This window comes from Macaca mulatta, chromosome 5 (genome assembly GCF_049350105.2).
Source record: "Macaca mulatta isolate MMU2019108-1 chromosome 5, T2T-MMU8v2.0, whole genome shotgun sequence".
Taxonomy (NCBI): domain Eukaryota; kingdom Metazoa; phylum Chordata; class Mammalia; order Primates; family Cercopithecidae; genus Macaca; species Macaca mulatta.
Window position 1 is genome coordinate 178,080,790 of NC_133410.1, and position 25,242 is coordinate 178,106,031.

The 25,242-nt window shown below is 39.0% G+C and overlaps 1 protein-coding gene across 2 annotated transcripts in view; it reads left to right on the forward strand.

The window, feature by feature from the left end:
* Positions 1–7,837: 7,837 nt before the first annotated feature.
* Positions 7,838–25,242, forward strand: part of CLCN3 (chloride voltage-gated channel 3) — a 98,090-nt gene continuing 80,685 nt past the window's right edge. For both annotated transcript variants that reach the window (XM_015139495.3, XM_015139499.3), the window contains exons 1-2: positions 7,838–8,329; positions 23,473–23,648. In XM_015139495.3, the coding sequence (XP_014994981.1) occupies positions 23,489–23,648 (160 nt within the window). In that variant the 5' untranslated portion in view covers positions 7,838–8,329; positions 23,473–23,488. The remainder of the gene's footprint in view (positions 8,330–23,472; positions 23,649–25,242) is intronic.

Consider the following 25,242-nt stretch of genomic DNA (forward strand, 5'->3'; position numbering starts at 1 on the left):
AGACGAAGGGGGAGCGGCCGGCGCGTCACCGGCGCTGGCGTGTGACGTCAGCGCGCGGAAGGCGGCACGCAGCGGAGGCGGCTGGGAAGCAGCAGCGAGGCTGGGCTAGAACAGTGGAGTCGGGTAGGGTGCTGTGCGAAGGGACGAGCGGGGTGGGCTCTGCAGGCGGGAAGACAGAAAGGAGGAGACGTGAGAGACGAAAAGGATGGAGAGAGTGTAAAGCTGTTAAGAGTCATGCAGAGATGCGGGAGAGAACTCACTAGTTGAAACCAATTTGGAATATAAAGCATATAAAATTTTCCCACACCTACTACACCGAGAAAGGGACTTTTATTTTACTTGAAAGCGCACTACTGAGGGATGCTACATTTTTAAGAGTAATATTGCTTTAAAAAGCAAGCCTTTTCCTATTATATCTTGGATGGTTGAAACAGAAGAATGTTTAAGTCTTGAGATATTTTTAAAAAGCTGTATGGGGTTTTTTACACCTTTAGATCTAATGTATGTATAAATTACTTGTCTGTATATCGAAGGGTTTGGTTTGGCAGGGTATAGCAGTCTAAGTACCTGTTTTCACTGCAGGACTGGCGAAGACAGGAAGAGATTCCCCTAAAACTATAATAAGGGATATCATCTGGTGTCATCCTGAGTGGCCCTACTCAGGGCAACTGTATTCCTACCAGGGACGTTGAAAGATTTTGGCGGCTTTGCCAGAAGATGGCGCTCAAGTCACCCAACCTGAAAAGCTGGAGAGTTTGCCTTGTTTTCTCTCTTCAATCTCCATACAGCTACAAAAGACTTATTTTCCTCATTCTTTCTACTTCTAGACTACACTCCTGTGGGCCCTCCCACCCCCCGTTAGTAGGAATTTTGATGTCTCAATGCACAATTGTAGTTCTACCCACATCCTTTTGTACATCAAAGTGAAGTGAAATGTTGCCCATTACTAATCTAAGCAAATTCTTTTTGCTGCTTACAGGAAGAATGGCTAGTCAGCTAACCTTCTTAGATAATTCTTTAGGCTCATGTCATAAACTATTGGTAGGACTATAAATTGCTACAGTCTTTCTAGAAGGTATGCTAGCAGTGTGCATATCCTTTGACTCAATTTAACTTCTGGGACAAGTGAGCAATGATTTATATACAAGGATAACCGTTATTGTTTATAACTAGAAAAACTAGAAATAATGTAAATGTGTAACAATAAAGAATTGATTAAATTAAAATATATCCAAACAATGAAATACTCTAAAGCCATTTAAAAGAGTAATCAAGATCTACTTTATTGACATAGAAAGATACCATTGATACATTGATGAGTAGATAAAGCAGGTTACCTAAGAGGATTACTTGATGATTTCCCTTTCTGGTTTATATACCCCTGTACAATTGAATGGTTTTTTTTTTTTTTTTTTTATTTAAACAAGAGTGCTTTGGGACTTCTTTTTCTTTAAATATTTTATTGGACTTTTCTTTCCAACAAAAAAGTTTTTGCTTCTTGCAACAAGCCAATAACACAAGTACACAAAGACAAAGCCTACCATCTCCTTCCCAGAGCTCCCTTCTGTGCTGTCCTCCATGAAACCAATGTTAACAGTTAATTAATATCATCTACATTTTTCTCTAAGTTCCTAAAAACATAAGCATGCATTTTTATATTTTATGTATTAGATTTAGTCTTTTTTTGTTTTTTTGGGTTTTTTTTGAGACAGGGTCTCATTCTGTTTCCCAGGCTGGAGTGCAGTGGCGCAATCTTAGCTTCCTGCAACTTCCACCTTCCAGGCTCAAGTGATTCTCCCACTTCAGCCTCCTGAGCAGCTGGGACCATGGGTGCGTGCCACCACAGCTGGCTAATTTTGGTATTTTTTTGTAGGGATAGGGTTTTGCCATGTTGACCAGGCTTCTTGTGTGTGTTTTTTGTAGAGATGGGTTTCACCATGTTGCGCAGGCTGGTTTTGAACTCCTGAGCTCAAGTAATCTGCCTGCTTTGGCCTCCCAAAGTGCTGGCATTAAAGGCATGGGCCACTGTGCCTAGCCGGGACTATAGTATACACATTATTTTGCAACATACATTTTTAAATAGTATCACATGAACATCTATGCGGATATCAACTAATTCTTGTGAATGATATTGATATTTCATGATATGGCTATACCAAAATCTACTCCATTCAGTAGACATGTTGTTTCCAATGGTATAATTACTTCTGTGGGATAGATTTCTAAAAGTAGGTTTGCTGGGTCAAAATGTATTCATATTTTTTCACTTTAATACTCCTATGTCTTGGTTATGGAAATTTCTTAACTCCTTATGAATAGTGGTAGTACAATATATTAAATGGAAGGGGACTAGCAGTATGCCTAAGCTATTCTACTAGAGATTTTTCAGAAATATAGTCTGCCATGCATTCACAATTAAACACTAAATGTTAGATGATGGGAAAAAACATATTCAAGGAATGGATATTGTTATTCCTTCTTTCTAAAAAGCAGGCAGCAAGGTGAAACAAAATAGAGAATAACAAATTAGAGCAAATGGTTGGTATAGAACTACACTATTTTCCCTTTGTGAAATTGTTATGTAAATGATTTTATTAAAAGACCATGTATTTGTGAAGGTATAAGTTCTGATTATACTCACCTACAATCTTTTGTGATTAGAGAAGGGCCTACAATATTAAATATGAAGAAAAGCATTCTCTAAAATCCAGATCTCTTACAGACATGTAATATTCAAATCCAAGGGAGGAGAAAAAAGTCACTGTCTTGGCATTTAGTACTCCATCTTGCTACATTCTAGGCGAGAAATTTTTAGTTATTTAAGCCACATTCCTGAAAGGCTACTCTAGCCTTATGTGGTTTGAACTCACCATTAACTCTGTGTAGCTACGAATTAAACTGTAGCAGCCTACTGAATTTCTGGATCTTAATCTGGTAGGCCCAGCTCCATATGCAAAGATAAAACATCCAGTCAGCTTTTGTGTTTCTGGCTTTCTGAATGGGGTCACCTGCCAGGGCTCACAGACGAGTCCACCATCTGAAAAGAATGGTCAGAATCTGTATCTAGGATGAATAAAACAAAACACCGTGCCCTTAGCTGTGTGCAGCCTGAGAAATGAGTCACTTCATGAGACTGTTTCTAGGATATGATTGGCTGAAAGAGCTTTGAGTGTATCAAGTTCTACTGAGGCAGTTTTGTGGGAAACAAAAACACTAAACTGGAAGACTGTTTGCCATGTCTAAGGTCTCGAATTGTAATTAGAAGTGCAAAGCTATTTTGGATAACTTCATGTTATCTTTGGGGAAAAGACAAAAGACAAGAAAAGGTCACTTTCACTTCTGTGATGCTAGTGGAATCAGGAAGAAATTCTAGACTAGAACCATGCTACTATTTTCATGATAGAATGTTTTAATCCCTTCCATTCTCTCTTGCCAGTGTGTCTGAGTGTCTGAAATGCAAACAATAAGATCAAAGTTCTTTTTCTTTTTCTTGTTTTTTTTTTTTTTTGAGACAGAGTTTCACTCTTGTCGCCTAGGTTGGAGTGCAGTGGTGTGATCTCGGCTCACTGCAACCTCCACCTCCTGGGTTCAAGTGATTCTCCTGCCTCAGCCTCCCGATTAGCTGGGATTACAGGCGGTGCCACTGTGCCCGGCTAATTTTTGTATTTTTAGTAGAGACAGGGTTTCACCACCTTGGGCAGGTTGGTCTTGAACTTCTGATCTCAGGTGGTCCACCCGCCTCAGTCTCCCAAAGTGCTGGGATTACAGGAGTGAGTGACCGTTCCTGGCAAGATCAAAGTTCTTTTTCTGAAACAACTCATAAATACACGAGGTAGAGCTATACAATCTTGTTTGATTTTTCTGTGGAACTTTTTAAAAGTGTATTAAGTTGTTATGGGAAGTAATCCTATTTCTAGGTTTTTTACTTTAAGGAAAGTTCAGAGTAACTTGACTGGTCCAGAGAGCAAGACAGAAAAAACTGAGATATGATTCCCAGTGCTCTTTGCCACTTCAATAAAATAGCATCATACAACTTGCCACTCCCAGAGAGAGAGAATTGCTGGCAGAAGGGAAGGTTTGCACCACCTCCACTCACTGGTAATGTCTACCATTTGTTTCTCTTGTTTCAGTCTGCCAGGGTTCCAGATATACTAGTGAACAGGCTAGCCTACACCTGGTTGTAATTGGTAAATTCTTTTTTTTTTTTTTTTTTTTTGTTTTTGTTTTTTGAGACGGAGTCTCGCTCTGTCGCCCAGGCTGGAGTGCAGTGGCGCGATCTCGGCTCACTGCAAGCTCCGCCTCCTGGGTTTACGCCATTCTCCTGCCTCAGCCTCCTGAGTAGCTGGGACTACAGGCGCCCGCCACCGCGCCCGGCTAATTTTTTGTATTTTTAGTAGAGACGTGGTTTCACCGTGGTCTCGATCTCCTGACCTTGTGATCCGCCCGCCTCGGCCTCCCAAAGTGCTGGGATTACAGGCGTGAGCCACCGCGCCCGGCCGTAATTGGTAAATTCTTAGACTGTGAGTCAATCTTTTTGTCCTTTTTCCCTTTCCTTGAGGCCCCAAGAGTTTTACTGGTTGGTTGGTGGGGAAAGTGTGAAGCTAATTTAAATATTGGTTGAGTATTTGTTATTATTAACTTAAACTCCAACCAGTCCTAGCCAAAAAATCTGATTTACACTAGAAGAAACTGACCTTTTCACATAACTTATTTTGCTATGTCTCCAAATACTTCCTGTATACTGAGGGCTTTTTAAAATACGCATACTGAGACTTGTGGTTAAAAGATGAATTTAAACACCCTATGGTAGGCAAGGTAATACCCCCCACCCCACCGCCCCAATCCCTGAAACCAGTGAATATATTAGATTACATGGCAAGGGGGACTTATATATGATATGAGAAACATTCAGCCTTCCATTGCTGGCTTTGAAGATGGAGGAAGGGGGCAGTGAGCCAAGGAAGTCAAGTGACCTCTAGAAGGTGCAAAAAGCATGGAAGTGGATTCTCCCCTAGAGCCTGTAAAAGAAACAGCCCAGCCAATACCTTCATTTTTTTTTTTTTTAAGACAGAGTTTCACTCTTGTTGCCCAGGCTGGAGTGCAATGGCGCAATCTCGGCTCACCACAACCTCCACCTCTCGGGTTCAAGTGATTCTCCTGCCTCAGCCTCCAGAGTAGCTGGAATTACACGCATGTGCCACCACACTCGGCTAATCTTGCATTTTTAGTAGAGATGGCGTTTCTTCATGTTGGTCAGGCTGGTCTGGAACTCCCAGCCTCAGATGATCCGCCTACCTCAGCTTCCCAAAGTGTTGGGATTACAGGCGTGAGCCACGACGCCCAGCCAACATCTTGATTTTTAACCAGTGAGCCCTATATCAGACTTTTACCCTACAGAACTCTAAGATCAAAAATTTGTACTGTTTCAAGCCACTAAATTTGTGGGAATTTGTTACAACAGCACGTGGATACTAATACAAACTCTTCTTAGGGTTCTGGGAGCAGTTATTTACAGTATGGAGATGAAGTGGGCTGTTGAATTATTTTCATATGGGAGAAAAGCCCATAGTTGGGTCTGTAAACCTCCTTATTGGTAATTATCTGAGCCCTGAGAAGTTCCTTCTTAATCACTCCCACTAAAACAAGGGATCTGGTAAGAACGCCAATCAATCAGCATCCTTTCTGTAGTATTTACCGCTATGGATGAGATCAGGCTGCAAGTATTCACATTAGGGCACTTAAAATGTACCAAAGATCTGGCTATGGTGCTTACCCTGTGTTTCTTCCCACCAGTCTGCTGAAGAGGAAGTTCAATATCACCAGATTCTCTCACAAAAACACCAGAGGAATTAGAGAATATTTTTTTCCCAGATGCAATCTATTGTTTTATCACCAAGCAATCACATACCACATTGTTTAAATATATTGCTCCATATGTAACTCAGTGTTTCTGACTGGGCCCCTCGGATCAACTGGAAAGAATTAAACACAGGAATGCTTAGGTCCAACATTGGAACAATTAAGACAGGATTTCTGGGAATGGGGCCTAAGCAAGGATATTTTTCTGAAGCTCCCTAGATGGCCCTGATGCAAAGTGAAGATTGAGAACTACTGGTATGATGATTATGTATGCCAGAAACCATGACTTTAAAATAAGTTCTCATAAAGGAATAAGGTGGTGCATAATAGGAATAATATTACAAAAAGCCAAACATACAAATAGACTTGTTCTTGCACAGTTAAGAGAGATCCTTGGAACAATCCTCCATTAAGAAACTAAGACACTACCAAAAAAGAACTTTTCATCCTTATAGAAAGCAGGTAAGATTGACTAATAAACCACAACTACTGTCTACATTCTCAAAATCCACGTGCCTTTCCAAAATTAGCTGTGTAACCACAGTGAGTAAATGTCTTTTGAAAAATTCCACTTAGTTTGGAAAAATTTTTGCCTGCTTTTCCACATTTTCTAAGAATCTAAAGATCTTGGTTAACAGTGTCCCAGGTAAGAGAAAATCGTGCTTGGATATTTCCATAGTTCTACACACTCTACCTTGATAAGAGTAATGAAAGAGGTCCTAAGAAGCTTGACTGCACTGTGATCACCACCATGGGTACTATACCAGCTCTGAAGCCCAGAACTGTCTTTGAGAATATTCAATTCTGCCTTAGAAGAAATAGAACAAAACTCACGTGTTACTAGCCTGCAAAACAGTCAGTGGAGCACATATACGTAAAAATAGAAAAGTCTGGCGAGACCAGGTCATATTTAATATTGATGAGGCGTAAAATATACAACACGCACTTAATATTCATTAATCAGTATATATTCATAACATACTAAATACACAGGAGATATTAAACGTTCACGGGTCTTAATTCTGCCACCCAGTGGTAACACTCAAAAGTGATCTCACCAAAGAAATGCAAAACCTGTATCTGCTCACCAGGCTATTAGCATGCTACTGCTGTGGCCACCATTCTTCCACTGCATCCGCCCTGCCCCTGCATCGGAATATAGCTCCTTGAACACGGGATCAGGTTTACTGAATTGTATGACCCACGCTGGGAGCTCAATAAAAGTTGCTAAACGGAAATGAAACCAATTCAGACCGTGTAGAAACCCCAGATTACATCTTTTCTTCAAACATTTAATTTCCAAGCAGTATTTTGAAAATGCGTGATAGCTAAATTCGAGTTATCCTTTTTGTATGTATGTTAGGCACACACCCGGCGATGACATACAAAGCGAGGTGACACCACCGCACTCCCGGCCCGCACGTCACCTATAAGCACAGGGGACTTTTGGTCCTGGTTTATTTCCGAAGGCTGGCACTTCTCTTCGATCTAAGTTTTAGGAACCTGTGCTCGTCAACAGCTATCAATACTTTTTATTTTCAAGGCTGATGCCTGCCAGAGTTTCACAAGCTGCTTGCTCCCGGACGCTGTGGTCTCTCGCTGGAATGGATCCGAACTCCGCGTGACGCTGGGAACGGTCAGCGCCTGTTGCCTCACGAAAACGTCTCCCACAAGCTGGCCGCCTCGCGCGAGGTCAGCGGCAGGGCAAACAGGAATGCGTGAGTGACGTGAGCTAATCGCTAATGAAAAGCTTCACACCCCGGCGGCCCTCAGAGCCAGGGAGCTCGCTCGGCTCCTCCTCCTCGAGACCCAGCCTCGGCCCGCCCACCATTCCCACGCCGCCCAATAGGCGCCGACGCGGCTCAGAGAGTGGTCGGAGGAGGAGGTGTTGGGACGGCCGTCGCTGAACGGCCGTTCACGTCAACGTAGTGACGTCACGCGTCGACGCTGGGGACGTACCTGTCGGGTTCTGACTCTTGCCGTTTCTCTTCCCCTTCCGTGGGTCAGGGCCGGTCCGGTCCGGAACTTGCAGACCCTTTCCCAGTGTTCTAGTTCGCCCGCGACCCGGAATAATGATCAAGAAGGGTGTGGTGGGTTGAAAGCCGTCCTACTTTACTCCCGAGTTAGGGCATGGATTCAGTTTTAGTCTTAAGGGGAAGTGAGGTTGAAGATTTTTATTTTTAATTTTGGGCAGAAGCAGGTTGACTCTAGGGATCTCCAGAGCGAGAGGATTTAACTTCATGTTGCTCCCGTGTTTGAAGGAGGACAATAAAAGTCCAATCTGGCAAAATTTCCGTAACCTCTGCAGTAGAAAACGTCAGGTATCTTTTAAATCGCGATAGTTTTCGTTGTGTCAGGTTTTCTTCGGTGGAGCTCCCAGGGAAGCTAGGTTTTAGGTTTGAAACAGATGCAGAATCCAAAGGCAGCGCAAAAAACAGCCACCGATTTTGCTATGTCTCTGAGCTGCGAGGTGAGTTGCATTGTATGAGCGAAGATTCGTCAGCTCTCCTGTTCACAGATTTTGGGTCAACTATGAGGCCACAGCCCTCATCTTGGTTTCTCTTATAATGTACCTACATAATGTTGAAAGGTACATCATGAATTGGGATGCAAACCCATCCTGATTAGGTGTATACCCTCAGACATTCTTTAAAATTTCACACATCTGCTTCAGGAACCGTCGAAGGACCTCTGAATAGAATGGAAGTGGGTTCCAGGAGAAGATTAACTTTAAACTTAGAGGAGTGGGTTTAACTTTCGCCTAATTTTCCCCAATTTAAAAATAATATTCATTTTTTCTATCTTTAGATGTATGTGTATGTAAAATATTTTGTGTGTGTATATATTTGTGGTTTGATCTTAAACTTGACCAGAAACTGCCTTAGAATCTCAGAAATTAGCTTTGCATGTGGTATGCTTTATTTGTATGGCATTTTAAAACTGCGGAGCACATAGAAGATAATTACATACGTATTGTGCATATTAGAAACTGAGATTTCTGTTTCCTTTGGAAAGAAATTCCTGTTCATGGCATTGAATCAACAGTGACCATACCTTTTACATAGATACGTAATTCAGAAGTTCAGTTCTACAAACGTAAACTTTTTGAGCTATGCAGTTCAGTTACTGCAGCATCATTGTGACTTGTATAATTGTTGAATCTTTCCAGAATTGCTTTTACTTTCATCTTTAAAGAGTTAATTTAGAATATTTTTTTTATGAGGTCGGTATGGAGATAACTATCGGTCAATTCTAGGTGCCTTTGTGAGTCACTACAAAATAGTATTTGTTCAATTCAAGAGTACGTATGGGAGTTAAAGTACTTGTGTATATGTTGTTGACTTTCATCTTAAAAGGTGCTGCTGCTACTCAGTGTCTTGTTCTAAAATATAGCTTTAAAAACCATGTGTGTGACCTACAGATATTTTCTCAACTTGAATATGCGTATGTGGCCTCTGGTTAATACAGACTGCCAGTGTTGGCAGAATTCATCACAGACTGCATACCCTTCCCACCCCTCACTGCCCTCAGCACCTCGAAAACTTCGCTGCTTTGCTTGAATGATGAGTCAAAATATTTTAAGAAGTCAATATGAGTGTATAGAACCTACATTTTTACTTGGAAATTGTGCTTTAGCATGTGTTATCAATCATGCATAGCTCATTAAGAATGTAAATAAACTACTTTTGGATAGATGTGTTTCGGGGGACAGATTTGTTGGTTATGGGTTTGTGTTAGTTGGCTATTTTCCAGGTCATGTTAGTGCTAGGCTTTCGATTTCCTGTTGTGACATGTTGGTCACAACATGTTGGTCATAATTTTCAGACGGCTCGGGAAGTCAGATTTGATCTCTGTGGTGGGTCCTATATCAAAGCAGTATCCTGTGGGGTTTGGCCGCTATCACTGCTAAGCACTTCCAACTTAGTTTGGTAGTCAAACTTGTCAGCAGGGATCTAAAATGTATAATATTTTATAATAAGTGTTAATATTTATTGAATGCATTCTATGTTTTCAGGCTCTTTTCCAAGTAATTTTTGTGAGTTATCTCAATTTTCACACCAACCCCACAAAGTAGGTACTTTCACTAATCCCGTTTTACATTCGTGGAAACAGGCACAGAAAATGTAACTAACTTGCCCAACAGTAACTGTCAGAACTGAGACTGAAGCCTGAGAGTATGATTTCAGAGCTCCTGCTCTCTGCTGCACAATACTGTAGTTTACAATAGTCAAAATGCTAGAGAAAAACAAGGAGAGACGTGGCTCGTAGGTTCAATTATAGGAGCAATGTAAAATTACAGAGTGTGTGGGAAACCGTGTTTTTAAAAGGAATACTCATAGTCTTACTACTCTAATAAACATTTTAATTTTTTAAATATACACATTCACATCTGTACATAGACATTGTAGCTGTGATTCATTTTGGTTCTTAAAGGTAAATCTTTAGTGAAGTTTAAAATGGAGGTTGAACCCCACTGCCTCATTTTCGTTGTTGAAATCCAGAGATTTGATCTGCAACTTTGATTGGAACCAAGTTAAATAAATATATTTCTTGCTGGCCGGGCGCGGTGGCTCAAGCCTGTAATCCCAGCACTTTGGGAGGCCGAGACGGGTGGATCACGAGGTCAGGAGATTGAGACCATCCTGGCTAACACGGTGAAACCCCGTCTCTACTAAAAAATACAAAAAAAACTAGCCGGGCGATGTGGCGGACGCCTGTAGTCCCAGCTACTCGGGAGGCTGAGGCAGGAGAATGGCGTGAACCCGGGAGGCGGAGCTTGCAGTGAGCTGAGATCCGGCCACTGCACTCTAGCCTGGGCGACAGAGCAAGACTCCATCTCAAAAAACAAAACAAAAAATATATATATATATTTCTTGCTATTTCTTGTGGGAAATAATTGAACAGTTTCCATCTTTTAAATCATGAAGACTATTTAGTTTTCAAAGTTTCTGTCTTCCACAGAAACTTTTTATTGGTTTATTATTTTATCTTTCTTCCTTGTTATAATCTGAGCGTTATATTTGTATGTGTGTTTATTCCTTTGTCCTTTTGAAATCTTCTAGCATAGAGGAACTCGCTGCCCCTGAGGAATTTGGGGTTTTTTTTTTTGGTCTGTATTTATTTTTAATTGACAAGTAGTAATTGTATATATTTATGACGTTCATTGTGATGTTTTGATAAATGTGTATATTGTAGAAAGGTTAAATCAAGCAAATTAACATATCCATCGTATCACCTACTTGCAATTTGTTTGTGGTGAGAACGTTTAAAATTAACTTTTAGCAATTTTGAGGTATATAGTAAATTATTATTAATTATAGTCACTGTGCTGTGCTATAGATCTCTAAAATTTATTCCTCTAACTGAAACTTTGTATTCTTTGACTAACCTGCCTCCTTTCCTATTCCCCCCCCCCCCCCCCCGCCTCTGTAGACCACTGTTCTGCTCTCTGCCTCCCTGAGTTTGACTTTTTTTTTTGGTTTTACACATATGTGAGATCATGCAGTATTTGTTTTTTTGTGTGTGTGTCTTGTTTATTTCACTTAGCATAATGTCCTCCAGGTTAATCCAGGTTTTTGAAGATGACATAATTTTCTTCCTTTTAAAGGCTGTATAGTATTCCATCCTGTATATATACCACATTTTCTTTATCCATTCATCCCTTGATGGACACTTAGGTTGTTTCCATATCTTGGCTATTGCAAATAGTAGCGTTTAACTTTTGAATGACACTAAAAGATTTTGTAAGTCTAAGACATTTTCTTCAGAGAGCTATTTCCTTCAGCAAATTATTCATTTATTGCTTTTTTGAAGAAAAGGCACAACAATTTGGACATGCAGGTAATTGAATGAACAGTAAGGATAAACTATCAAGTAATATTATTTTGAGAGAAATTAGTTTTATTATTGTCATTTCTTGTATGTGTTGATAATTTGTATTAAAATAAATTCCTTCTGTTTTAATAACCGTATAGGTCTAATTAAACACCTTCAGCCTTTTCTCCATCTAATCCTGCTCTTTTGCCCTTCTTTTTAAAAAATAAGTCTTACTGTGTTATGTGTCTTTTATTGTGATACTTCATATGGTTCATGGAAGTAGGTGGGTTTAATGATTTGCTCAAACATATCTCTACATAAAACACAATTTTTACATTTTTAAATTGTTTATATTACCAAAATGAAATAATACTCACAATTTTACCTACTTTTCTGATAGAAATCGGTGACCCTAATATATCATAGATCCTTTCAGATATCTCTAATATCTACCATAAATGCAGAAGATGAATCACTGTATTGGAAGAAAGAAAAGTATTCTTATAAAATCAGTTTAAAATTAGGTCAGTATAGCAAAAATTAGGTATGTTGATTTTACTTTGGGTACTTTGAGAACTTGATTTAAATTGAACCTTGCCCAGTGCTAATATAATCAGTAGACCACACTAAATCCTGTGGTATAGTAGTGACTTCTTTTTTGAGATAGAATCTTGCTCTGTTACCCCAGCTGAGGTGTAGTGGTGCAATCTCTGCTCACTGCAACCTCTGCCTCCTGGGTTCATGCGATACTCATGCCTCAGTCTCCAGAGTAGCTGGGATTACAGGCACGTGTCACCACTCCTGGCTAATTTTTGTCTTAGCAGAGACAAGGTTTTACCATGTTGGCCAGGCTGGTATTGAACTCCTGACCTCAGGTGATCCACCCGCCTCAGCCTCCCAAAGTGCTGGGATTACAGGCATGAGCCACTATGCCCGGCCCATTTTTGTATTTTTAGTAGATAGGTTTCACCCTGTTGGCCAGACAGGTCTCGAACTCCTGACCTCATGTGATCTGCCCACCTCGGCATCCCAAAGTGTTGGGATTACGGGCTTGAGCCACTGCACTGGGCTGGAATATATACTAATATTTAGAAAGCTATTACAGTATCCCTCTTGAGGAAAATGTATAATGTAATTTATGCTGAAATCTACTGAAAGCTGTAGGGCCTATACAAATATAATAGCATTAATACAATAAAAACTGTGTTCATATTTATTATAATTTCTGGTATATTGTTAGCTGTTCTATAAACATTAGTAAATGAATAAGTTATCTTGAATTTCCTTTTCACATTTCTTTTTTCTTTTCTTTGAGACGGAGTCTTGCTCTTGTCGCCCAGGCTGGAGTGCAGTAGCACGATCTCGGCTCACTGCAACCTCTGTCTCCCGGGTTCAAGCTATTCTTCTGCCTCAGCCTCCTGTATAGCTGGGATTACGGGTGCCCGCTACCACGCCTGGCTAATTTTTGTACTTTTATTAGAGACGGGGTTTCACCATGTTGGCCAGACTGGTCTTGAACTCCTGACCAAGGCGATCTGCCCACTTTGGCCTCCCAAAGTGCTGAGATTACATGCGTGAGCCACTGTGCCTGGCCCCTTTTCACATTTTAATCTGTGACTAGTACTTAGCACAGTTTTTACAATATTTATATGAAAATGCTCCTTGCGCACAAATGGCTAGCTCAGATTTTCACCTCTCTGCCGTCGTTGCTCTTGAGACTTGTTCCATCTCTCTAGTTGCTGACATTGACAATCTTTTTCTTCTTTCACCCAGTTTATATCTGCTTTTCTTTTTAGCTTAACAGAGAGTTGACTGACACACCTTTGGGACTTAGATGTGGTCCTCAACCGTACCCAGTCAGTCTCCTTTATGGGAGAGACAAAACTTTGTTGGGAACCATGAAAAATTAGTGTGCATATCTCAGGCTGTGGATCCTTTCACCACTCATTTCCATGGTTTTCCTATTTTTGCTCCCCTCCCCAAATTCTGGTGGTATATTGCTTAGTGTTTGCAGTTTTGGGGCTCAGGTCAGTGTAATGGAGGTAACCTTCTTTATGGTCTGACCTGGAATAGAAACTAAAGCCTCGATGTATAATCCTAAAGTTGGAAAGAACTTGAGTCCTGTGAGTTGTCTTGAGTCCTGTGAGTTGTAGGAGACTGAAATTTGTTTCTGCTAACTGTTTTCAGTTAGTCAAGTTGGAACCTTAGTGGATATCTTAGATTCTTCTTTACCATTCCCTGTATCTTATTAATTACCAGGTCCTCTTAAATATTTCTTCAAACTCTCTCTGCTTCCCAATATTGGTGTGTCTTAGTGAGCAGGGTAAAATCACAGCCAAAGTATTTTCTTATGCTGTCACTCAACACAGCAACAATTAACACAGAAGACTTCTGTGATCACATGCGTGGGGGTTTCTCTTCCCACAGCAGCCAACCAGTCAAGTTCTGTAGCAGATACCAACTGGGTGCCCCCCAGTTCCAACACTGTGTACCTAGAGGTAATGTCAGATACCACAGGTTGAGGGCAGGTCCCAAAAGACTTCCCCGACTTCCACTGCTAATCACAGCCCCAGGTTATTTTGATTTTGCCTGTGCTTCTGATACACTGGCTATAAATCAGGGATCCCATGACCCCCCCCACTCCTTAAATCTTTGGGTTCAATTAATGTGCTAGAGCAGCTCACAGAACTCAGAGAAACACTCACCAGTTTATTATAAAGGATATTCAAAGGATGCAGATGAACAGATGCATAGGGGGACATAGGGGGAAGAGCATGGAGCTTCCATGCCTTCCCTTGGTGCGCTAGCTTCCAGGAGCCTCCAAGTGTTCAGCTATTCAGAAGCTCTCTGAATCCGCTCCTTTTGGGTTTTTGTGGAGGCTTCATTACATAGGCACAGTCAACAACTGTGTAGAAATATGATTGGACAAAAATGGTATGACCTAACAGCACTAATAGACCCAGTGGGGAAACCCAGCAAGGCCTGTGTGTTCAAGTTCTTCTGCCTGTCTGTGCCGCATTCCTTCTTTCAGGGTCTGGGGCAAGCTCCCTTCTAAAGTGAACGTCTTAGGACGCACAGTCAGACAGGCTGCGGAAGATTAGAGTTCTGCCTTGGCTTGGTGGAAAGCAGGGCAGGAAAAGGTCAGCAAGAGAGAAGAGATTCTGCTTTCTGAGGTTTAATATGCCCCAGCATTATAACAAAAGACTGTAGTAAGGCCAGGCACAGTGGCTCACCTCTGTAATCCCATCACTTTGGGAGGCTGAGGTGCACGGATCACTTGAGGCCAGGAGTTCGAGACCAGCCTGGCCAACATAGTGAAATCCTGTCTCTACTTATATAAAATTAAATTTAATATTAAAAAAATGTAATGAGAGCTGTGGGACTTATAAACCAGGAACCGTGGATGAAAACCAATATATATCATATTACTCTTAGTTCAGTTATGCCCTATCTTATGTTTAGAATTGTTCATACGTCTTGTCTCATCTCCAGCCCCTCTATCTGTAGTCCTTCAGTCTCTTACCCTTCTTATCTGTCTTTCACACTGCTGCTAGTGTTGACTTGCTAAAATTCATGTCTGATCGTGTGGTTTCTCTAAAGTTCTTCATGGTTTCCCCTCTGTATAGGTGAGTATGTAAGTTTCTTAGTGTGGCACATGAGCCCCTCCCCTTCATGATCTGGCCTATGTCTACTTCTGTAGCTACTCTATAGTCCTTTACCTCTTACGTAAGCTACCCAAGCAGGTTTTACTATGATGCTTTTGTGCTGTTGCACATACTTTTTTTGTGTGTGACTGTATTGACTTTTTACCTCATAGTTTAGCCCAATTAATTTATCCTAATTCTTCAGTATTTTGCTAAAACATTCCCTCTATTAAGTGCTCACAGACTTCTTGCCATCTAGCTTGCTTACTTCGCTCAGGTTTATCAAATACATTGTATACACCTCTCCTGTGATGTGTATCATACCATACTGTCCTTCTTGTTTGTGTCCCTCACCCTCACTGCCTTAGGAACAGGAACCATATCTTATTCATTACCCTAGCACCTGGCTTTGTGCCTGGTACATGCTAAGTGTGCAGTAAATGATTATCAAATAAATTAATAGATGACTCGAAAACTAGCTTTGGATACTAAATGGTGATCCTGTAAACTGAGATAGGAAAAGTAGGAGGACAAGTACTTTTGGGGCAAATATTTATTTAGTTCAGGTCTTGTTGAATTTTTGCTCCTTTACAACATCGAGGAAGACATGTACCATTTATTTCTTACGCACTTGTTATTTATTCATATAATTAACCCAACAAGAGTTTTTTTAGATATGAACAAGATTATTCTAAAATTTACATGAAAAGGCAATGAAAAAGAAGAATAAGGTGTGAAAAATCAATCTACCCAGTTTCAAAACTTATTATGTAGTTATAGCAATCAAGATTGTGTGGTACAGGCATAGATATAGATGCAGATCAGTGGGACATAACAGAGAACTCTGAAATAGATCCACATAAATATGCCTAATGTTTGTCAAAAGCACAAAATAACTCAACAGAGGTAGATAACTTTTTCAGCAGTTGGTACTGGAGCAGTTAGACATCCATACACTGTCCCATCCCCCCCCCCCATAAAGGAATCTCAACCTATGTCTCATACCCTATGCATACACAAATTAAAATGGATCACAGACTGAAATATAAAAATATTAAACTATAAAACTTTAGGGAAAAGTAGAAGAAAATTTTGGGGAGGTAGGGTTAGGTGTATATTTCTTTGACTTGCCACCAAAAGAATACTTCTTAAAGGAAAAAATTGATAAGTTAAACTTCATGAAAATTAAATATTTTTGCTCTGTTACAGACCCTGTTAAAAAGATGAAAAGATAAACTACAGAGGGGAGAAAATATTTGCAGACAACACAACTGACAAATAACTAGTATCTGTAATATATAAAGAACTCTTAAAACTCAACAGTATGAAAGCAGTCCAGTTAGAAAATGGACAAAAGACATAGTCATTTCACTGAAGAGGATTACACATATAGCAAACGAGAACATAAAAAATGTTCAGCATCATTACCCATTAGGGAGATGCAAATTAAAGCAACAAGATACTACCATAGATCTATCAGAATAGCTAAAATAAAAACACTGACAACACCAAATGCTGGCAACGATGTCAAGAAACTCATACATTGTTGGTAGAAATGTACAATGGTACAGCCACTCTGGAAAACAATTTGACAGTTTCTTTAAAAACCAAATACGTGACTACTGTATGATCCAACTATTGTACTCTTTGACATTTAGCCCAAAGAAATGAAGGCTGTTCATTTTATGAAAACCTGTACATGTGTGTTTGTAGCAACTTTATTCATAGTCACCAAAACGTAGAAACAGGCCAAATGTTCTTCAGTGGGTGAATGGTTAAACAAACTGTGGCACATCTGTTATCATAGACTACTATGATAAAAAGGAAGGAACTGTTGACACATTTAACACTCTGGACGAATCTCCAGAAAATGGTGCTGAGAACAAAGAGTTAATCCCCGTATCATATCATTTATATAACATTCTTGAAATGGCAAAATAATTGAAGTAGAAAACAGACTATGGGTTGCTAGGGGTTAGGGAGGGATGGCTACAAAAGGGCAACATGAGAGATACTTTTGGTGATGGAATATTCTGTATCTTGACTGTATCAATGTCGGTATCTTGATTGTGATATTGTATTCTAGTTCTGTGAGATGTTCCCATTCATGGAAACTGGGTAAAGGATATATGGGATTTTTTTTTTCTGTAATATTTATTGTAACTACATGTGGAACCACAATTATCTCAAAATAAAAATTTAATTAAAAAAATCGAGCACCTATTGTGACACATTTTCTTTTTTTTTGAGGTAGATCTTGCTCAGTTGCCCAGGCTGGAGTGCAGTGAGTGATGTGATCTCAGCTTACTGCAACCTGTGCCTCTTGGGCTCAAGTGATTCTTCTGCCTCGGCCTCCCGAGTAGCTGGGATTACAGGCATGCGCCACCACGCCCAGCTAATTTTTGTATTTTTAGTAGAGACGGGGTTTCATCATGTTGGCCACGCTGGTCTTGAACTCCTGACCTCAGGTGATCTGCTCTCCTAGGCCTCTCAAAGTGCTGGGATTACAGCTGTGAGCCACCGCGCCTGGTCTAATGTGACGTATTTTGCTAACCATTGAGTATGCAATGTTGAGCAAAAATTGAGTGTCAGACCTCATGACACGTTCTACAATGGAAGACAAATATTAAATAATCACAGAAATAAATTTAATATTCAGCTGTGGTAAGTGCTGTAAAAGAAAGCTATAAGAACTAATCATGAGAAAATTTGATCCAGATAGTAAGTGGTCAGGGAGACTTTCCTTACTAACTGCATGACTTTGGTCAAGTTATTTACATGCTTTGTGCCTCAGTCCCTCATTTTTAGTGGGGAGAATAATAGCATTTATACTTTAAGGTTGTCATATATTTAATATAAATATTAAATGAATGAATTTGTAAAGGGCTTAAGATATTGCCTAGCATATAGTAAGCTCTGGTTAGGAGTTTGTTAAATAAAGGGATACTTGATACAAGACCTGAAAAATGAGGAGAGTTAATTCTTTTTTATTTTTATAATTTCAACTTTAATTTTAGATGTGCAGGTTTATTACATGGGTATATAGCATGATGCTGAGGTTTGGGGTACAGTCGTACCCATTACCCAGGAAGTGGGTATAGTACTCAACAGGTTTTCAGCCCTTGCTTCCTTCCTACATTTCCCGCTCTAGTAGTCCTCTGTGACTATTGTTGCCATCTATATGTCTGTGAGTACCCAGTGTTTAGCTCCCACGTAAAATGAGAACATGCAGTATTTGGTTTTCTGTTACTGGGTTAATTCACTTAGGATAATGACCTGCAGCAGCATCCCCGTTGCTGCAAAGGGTGTGATTTTATTCTTTTTATGGCTGTGTTGTGTTCCATGGTATATATGTACTATCTTTTCTTTTCTTTTGTTTTCTTTTCCTTTTTTTTTTTTTTTTTTTTTTTGAGACAGAGTCTTGTTCTGTCGTCCAGGTTGGAGTGCAGTGGCCTGGATCTTGGCTCACTGCAAACTCTGCCTTCCAGGTTCAAGCAATTCTCCTGTCTCAGCCTCCTGAGTAGCTGGAATTACAGGTGCCTGCCATCACGCCTGGCTAATTTTTGTATTTTTAGTAGAGACAGGGTTTTACCATGTTGGCCAGGTTGGTCTTGAACTTCTGACCTCAGGTGATTCGCCTGCCTCCGGCCTCCCAAAGTGTTGGGATTACAGGCGTGAGCCACCACACCCAGCCTGTACCATACTTTCTTTATCTGGTCCACTGTTGATGAGCACCTAGGTTGATTCGATGTTTTTGTATTGTGAGTAGTACTGTGATGAACATATAAGCACATCTATCTTTTATGGATAACAATTTATTTTCTTTTGGATATATACCCAGTAATGGCATTGCTGGGTCAAATGGTATTCCTGTTTTAAGTTCTTTGATAAATCTCCAAACTGCTTTCCACAGGAGCTGAGCTAATTTACATTCCCACTGACAGTGTATAAGCATTCCATAGCCTTGCCAGCATCTGTTGTTTTTGGCTTTTTAATAATAACCATTCTGACTGGTGTGAGATGGTGTCTCATTGTGGTTTTGATTTCCATTTCTCTAATGATTAGATACGCTTGTTGGCCAGTTGTATATCTTATTTTGAGAAGTATCTGTTCATGTCCTTGCCCACTTTTTAATGATGTTGTTTGTTTTTTGCTTGTTGAGTTGTTTGCTTCTTGTAGATTGTGGATATTATACCTTTGTCAGATGTTAGCTAGATTAACAAAGAGAAAGAGAGAAGATCCAAATCACCACACAATGAGAAACAACAAAGGTGCCATTACAACCAATCCCATGGAAATACGAAAGATCCCCAGAGGCTATTATGAACACCTCTGTAAACATGAACTAGAAAATCCAGAGGAAATGGATAAATTCTGGAAACAAACAACCTCCCAAAATTAAATCAGGATGAAATTGAAATCCTGAACAGACCAATATCGAGTTCCAAAATGGAATCGGTAATAAAAAAACCTACCAACCAGAAAAGCCCTGGACCAGATGTGTTCATAGCTGAATTCTATCAGATGTACAAATAAAGCTGGTACCAATTCTACTGAAACGACTCCAAAAAATGAGGAGGGACTCCTCCTTAACTCATTCCAGCTTCACCCTGATACCAAACCTGGCAAAAACACAACAAAAAAGGGAAACTACAGGTCAGTATCCCTGATGAACATAGATGTAAAGATCTTCAACAAAATATTGAGAGAGTAAGTTGGTGATGAGGAGAGGGTATGATCCAGGCAGAGGGAGCGACAAAGGCCTTGGGGTAGGAGTCAGGAAAGAGCTTGGTAGGGCTGAGAGACTGAAAGAAGATCAGTGAGTCTAGAGTACTCCAGGAAGTATATACTTCTCAAAGTAAGATATACAACTGGCCAATAAGTATATGAAAAGATGCTCAACATCACTAATCATTAGAGAAATAAAAATCAAAACCACAATGAGACACCATCTCACACCAGTCAGAACAGCTATTATTAAAAGAAGCTGGGGAACTAGCAGGGGCTGGGCTGCATAGAACTTTTTCTGCTATATTAAAGAGTTTGTCTCTTAAGGGTAGTAGAAAATTATTGAAAGATGTTACCATGGAGTGGAGAGAGATTATGATCAAACTTACTTTTTGGAAAAAAAAACTGCTGGTTGCAGTGTCATCAGATTCGAAGGAAGCAAGATAATTGCACGTAGATAGTATAGGAATTTATTAGGTAAACAAGGCCTTATTCCTGGCAGTTTTCATAGGTTATCTCTAATTATTGTTGTTGTTGTTGTTGTTGTTGTTGTTGTTGTTTGTTTGAGACAGTTTCACTCTGTTGCCCAGGCTGGAGCGCAGGGGCACAATGTCAGCTCACTGCAACCGCCGCCTCCCTGGCTCAAGTGATTTTCATGCCTCAGCCTCCTTAGTAGCTGGGGTTACAGGCGGCTGCCATCACGACCGGTTAATTTTTTATTTTTAATAGAGGTGGGGTTCACCATCATGGCCAGGTGGGTCTTGAGCTCTTGACCTCGAGCGATCCACCTGCCTCAGCCTCCTAAAGTGCTGGAACTATAGGCATGCGCCACCACACCCAGCTTATGTCTAATTTTTATAATTTCGTAAGAACATATTTACAAGCTACTGCACTTCTATTACAATGTTTTAAAATGATTTTTTTTTTGGCAGTTAAAACAGAAAAGGTGACTTTGCATTATTATTTGTTTAAATATGTAAAATTTCGGCTGCTGTGTTAGAGTCTAAATAGCCTTTTGTGCCCAAACCTGGAAATTGGGTTTAGAACCTAAAAATATTCAACACTGGTGTTCAGATTTTTTTTGTTATATGTCCCTTACGCTGCTATAGAAATTTGAATATTTTATAGCGGTGCTGTTCAATAAAAGTGTTAGTGCCGCAAATGCAAGCCACGTAGGTAATTTTTAATTTTTTAGTAGCCACATTAAAAAGGTAAAAAGAAAGTGGTGAGATTCATTTTAAATATATTTTATTTAACCCAGTAGATCTAAAATATTTCAACATGTAATCTGTATAAACTTTCTAGTCAAATATTTGACATCCTTTTTAAATACTGAGTCTTGGAAATCTGGTAGGTATTTTACATTTAGAGCACATTTCAGTTTAGACCAGCCATGTTTCAATGGCTCAACAGCTATATGTAGCTGCTGGCTGCTGCATCAGTCAGCACAGCTCTATAGGTTTCTGGGTTAATTAGCGGAATAGGTTTTTGTTTTTTTTTTAATCTTAAGTTATCACATTTATAGAAATGAAACCCATGCAGGTCTGAGTTTAATTGGTTTATTTGGAGCAGAGTTGTGTGCTCATGTTATAAAGAATGATCTCCAAGCTAGGTGTCTCAAAGGTGTTATGAAATTAATTTTTTTTGACAGAAATAGTTAAAATTTCCTGTTACCACTTAGGATTTTTGAGAGATTTTTAGGGATAAAATGAAGGAGATATATTGGAATTTGCTGATTGAAGTCTTAACACATAAAAAGGTTTAATGATTTTAGAGAGATTTCTCAGTGCTGTGTAGCCTCTAGCTAATGTTCACTAAATGTTATCACATGTATTAAGCCCTTCTATTCTGTAAAGAAACAAAAACACAGTGTCTGCGTTCTTCACAAAATCTTAGCATACATGCTTTGCTACATCAAAATTAAATGATTCTTAAACTATTAATGTTTATGTTTTTAAAAGCCTTTTGGTTATTTTCTCAAAAGCCACATAATATTTAATTTGTTTGCCTCTATGGAACTGCAGATTTCTTAGTATGAACAGCTACTTTCATACTTTCCTTTTGTTTTAATTAATATTCTCTAACAAATCTCAGTATAATATGCCGTCTTTGGTTGCAGTAACTATAAAACATTCATAAAGTTGCAAAGCAGCAGGTATTTACATTTTTCTTTTTTAATTTATTTGCTAGTTTTGGTTATTCCCCTAAGAACAGTTTAATACTCTTGGAGACAGGATTTTTTTAAATTGAAAACTGAATATATTTCTCTTTTTGACATCATGAATTGAATGGTTTGACATTTGTTGTTCTCACACTGTGCCAGTCATTATGCCAGATGTGGAGAGTAGAGAGAGGCATGCTCTCAAGTTGGAGCTCTCAAAACTTCACCTTTTTCAAAGTGATACTTTAAGTGAGGAAATTTATATAATCTGTTTAAAAGATATTTATTGTCAGTAATAGTCTAGTTTTCTAAAACTTCATAAATACCTTTTTGTGATTAAAGCTCTTTGAGGTTATTTTTCCAGTTGCAGAAGGAAAATTTACTGAGTATAAGACATTGTCTTAAAACACTCCCAAGTCTTCAGTATTAGAATTCACTACTAGAATTCAGCACTGGAATTGAACTGTGCTTGCTTTAGTCTTCATCTATCATTTTCTGTGTGTACTTACTAGGCCATATCTGATAAGTCTTGTTTTACAAGGCTTACTGGTTTGACTGCTTTTATGACTGCATCTTTCAAGTCCCACACATGCAGCTTAAAAGTCTATTGCTAATATCCCCATACTTACGTTGAACTCTTATTTTGGTGTTGAGTAAGTAAGTGAATGTATTTAAAACTCAAACTAGTTAGGAGTAATATAGATTTAAGAATATTGAGAGTAAGAACAATGAAAACGTACCCTTTTTTGGTTTGTTGCCTGTTACTGTTTTATCAGTGGCTAATGTTTGACCATAGGCTCTGAAGATTTAAATATTAAAATGATGAAAGGAGGATGAAATAAATATGTTTATTTTTAAAATCAGGTTGTACTTACACCTGATAAAATCTTCAAAAGGGGCAGTCTGTTTTTCAAACCTGGTACTTCAGCCGTCTTGTTCCCTACCCTGTGGGCAACTTACTTGGAAATCTCTCCTGAGACAATCTATACATACACAAGCAAAAATGTAAATATACTTTACATTTTTCAACTTAACAATTGGAGATCTACCTGAAGATCTAATCTTCATTCTTACAGCTGTGTAATGAGAATAAAATTATTACCTCACCCCAAAATATTTAATAAAGGTAACTATTGTTACAGTGAATGCATTTAATTTTTTTAGTACATAGATCGTAACTTTCCTTTTGTGATGTTAAACTGAATGATTTTTATTGTATGTTTGAAAAACGTTAAGACTTTTCCCCCTTTTTTCCCCCAACAGATAATCAGACAGCTAAATGGAGTCTGAGCAGCTGTTCCATAGAGGCTACTATAGAAACAGCTACAACAGTATAACAAGTGCAAGCAGTGATGAGGAACTTTTAGATGGAGCAGGTGTGATTATGGACTTTCAAACATCTGAAGATGACAACTTATTAGATGGTGACACTGCAGTTGGTAAGTTCAGCATGACAGCCTAATGTTTGTATTCGTGAATATCCACTAATAATATGTACACTTTTATTGAGGTTGAAGTTTTCAGAAACTTAAAAAATTTAAGGTCAAATTTACATAACATAAACTTAACCATTGTAAAGTGTATAATTGAGTGGCATTTAGCACATTCACAATGTTGTGCAACTACCATTTCTGTCTAGTTCCGAACATTCTCATCACCCCAAAAGAAGCCACTACATTTAAGGGTAAGCTTTTAAATATAATGTAATACAGAGAAGTGTACATCATCAAATCATAGTGTGGAAATTGATGAATTTCTGCAAAGTGAACATTTATTATATAACTCCTCAATCAAGAAATAAAACATTACCAGTAGTTTCAGAATCCATCCTTGTTCCACCTTCAGTTTCAATATTATTTTTATTTCTATCTAGATTAGTTTTGTAAGCATTTAAACTTTATATACATGGAATTCATACTGTATACTCTTTCATGTCTGTGGCTTTTACTTACGTTTTGAAATTGTCTATATTGTTGTGTATAGCAATAGTTAACTTATTTTCATTGTTGGTGTAATGTCCTATTGTGTAGACACACTTCAATTTATTTAGTTATTCTACATTGCTATTTCATTATTTGGTTTTTTTTTTTTGTTTTTTTTTTCAGATTTTGGCTATTGCTAACAGTGCCACTGTGAATTTTCATGTGCATGTGTTTCATGTGTGTGCACACAGTTCTGTATGATATATATCACAGAATGGAATGCTTGGATCATAGAATATGTATATCTCAGTGTTATCAGATACTGTCAGAGAGACTTCCTTTTCTTTTTTTTATTTGTCAATTACCCTATTCAAAGATATTACCAAAGTGGATATAGCATGTACATTTCTACTAGCAATGTGTGAGAGTTCTAGTTACTCCACATCTTCACCTATACATGATACCAGTTTTTAAAAATTTGACTATTCTAGTGTGGTTGCAGTAGTCTCTCATTTTGGTTCCATTTATGTTTGTTTGATGATTTATGAGTTTCAATGCCTTTTTGTGTGTTTATCGGCTTTTTAGACTGCCTTTTTTAAAGCACCTATTCAGTCCTTTTCCCTGTTTTATGGGAGTTCATGATGCATTCTGATTATGAATCCTTTTTCAGCTACATGTTCAGTATTGCTGTTATCTCTCTCATTCTGTCGTATGTTTTTTTACTCTCTTAAAGGAATCTTATGGTGAAGATATCATCAATTCTAATGAAATCCAACTAATCCTTTTCTTTATTCTAAGCCAGTCTCAGTCGCGTATGCCTGCAATCCCAGCACTTTGGAAGGCTGAGGCAGGAGGATTGCTTGAGGCCAGGAGTTTGAGACCAACCTGGGCAACAACGCGAGACTCTGTCTCTACAATAAAAATGCAAAAGAAAAAAAAATTAGCTTTGATTGCACCACTGCACTCCTGCTAGGCACCAGAGCAAAACCCCGTCTCAAAAAACAAACAAACACCACCACCAACAACAACAAAAAAAACTTTTTTCTTTTCCTTTCTTCTTAGTGTTTTTTTGTGTTTTGTTTAACAAGTCTTCCCATACCTCAACGTCACA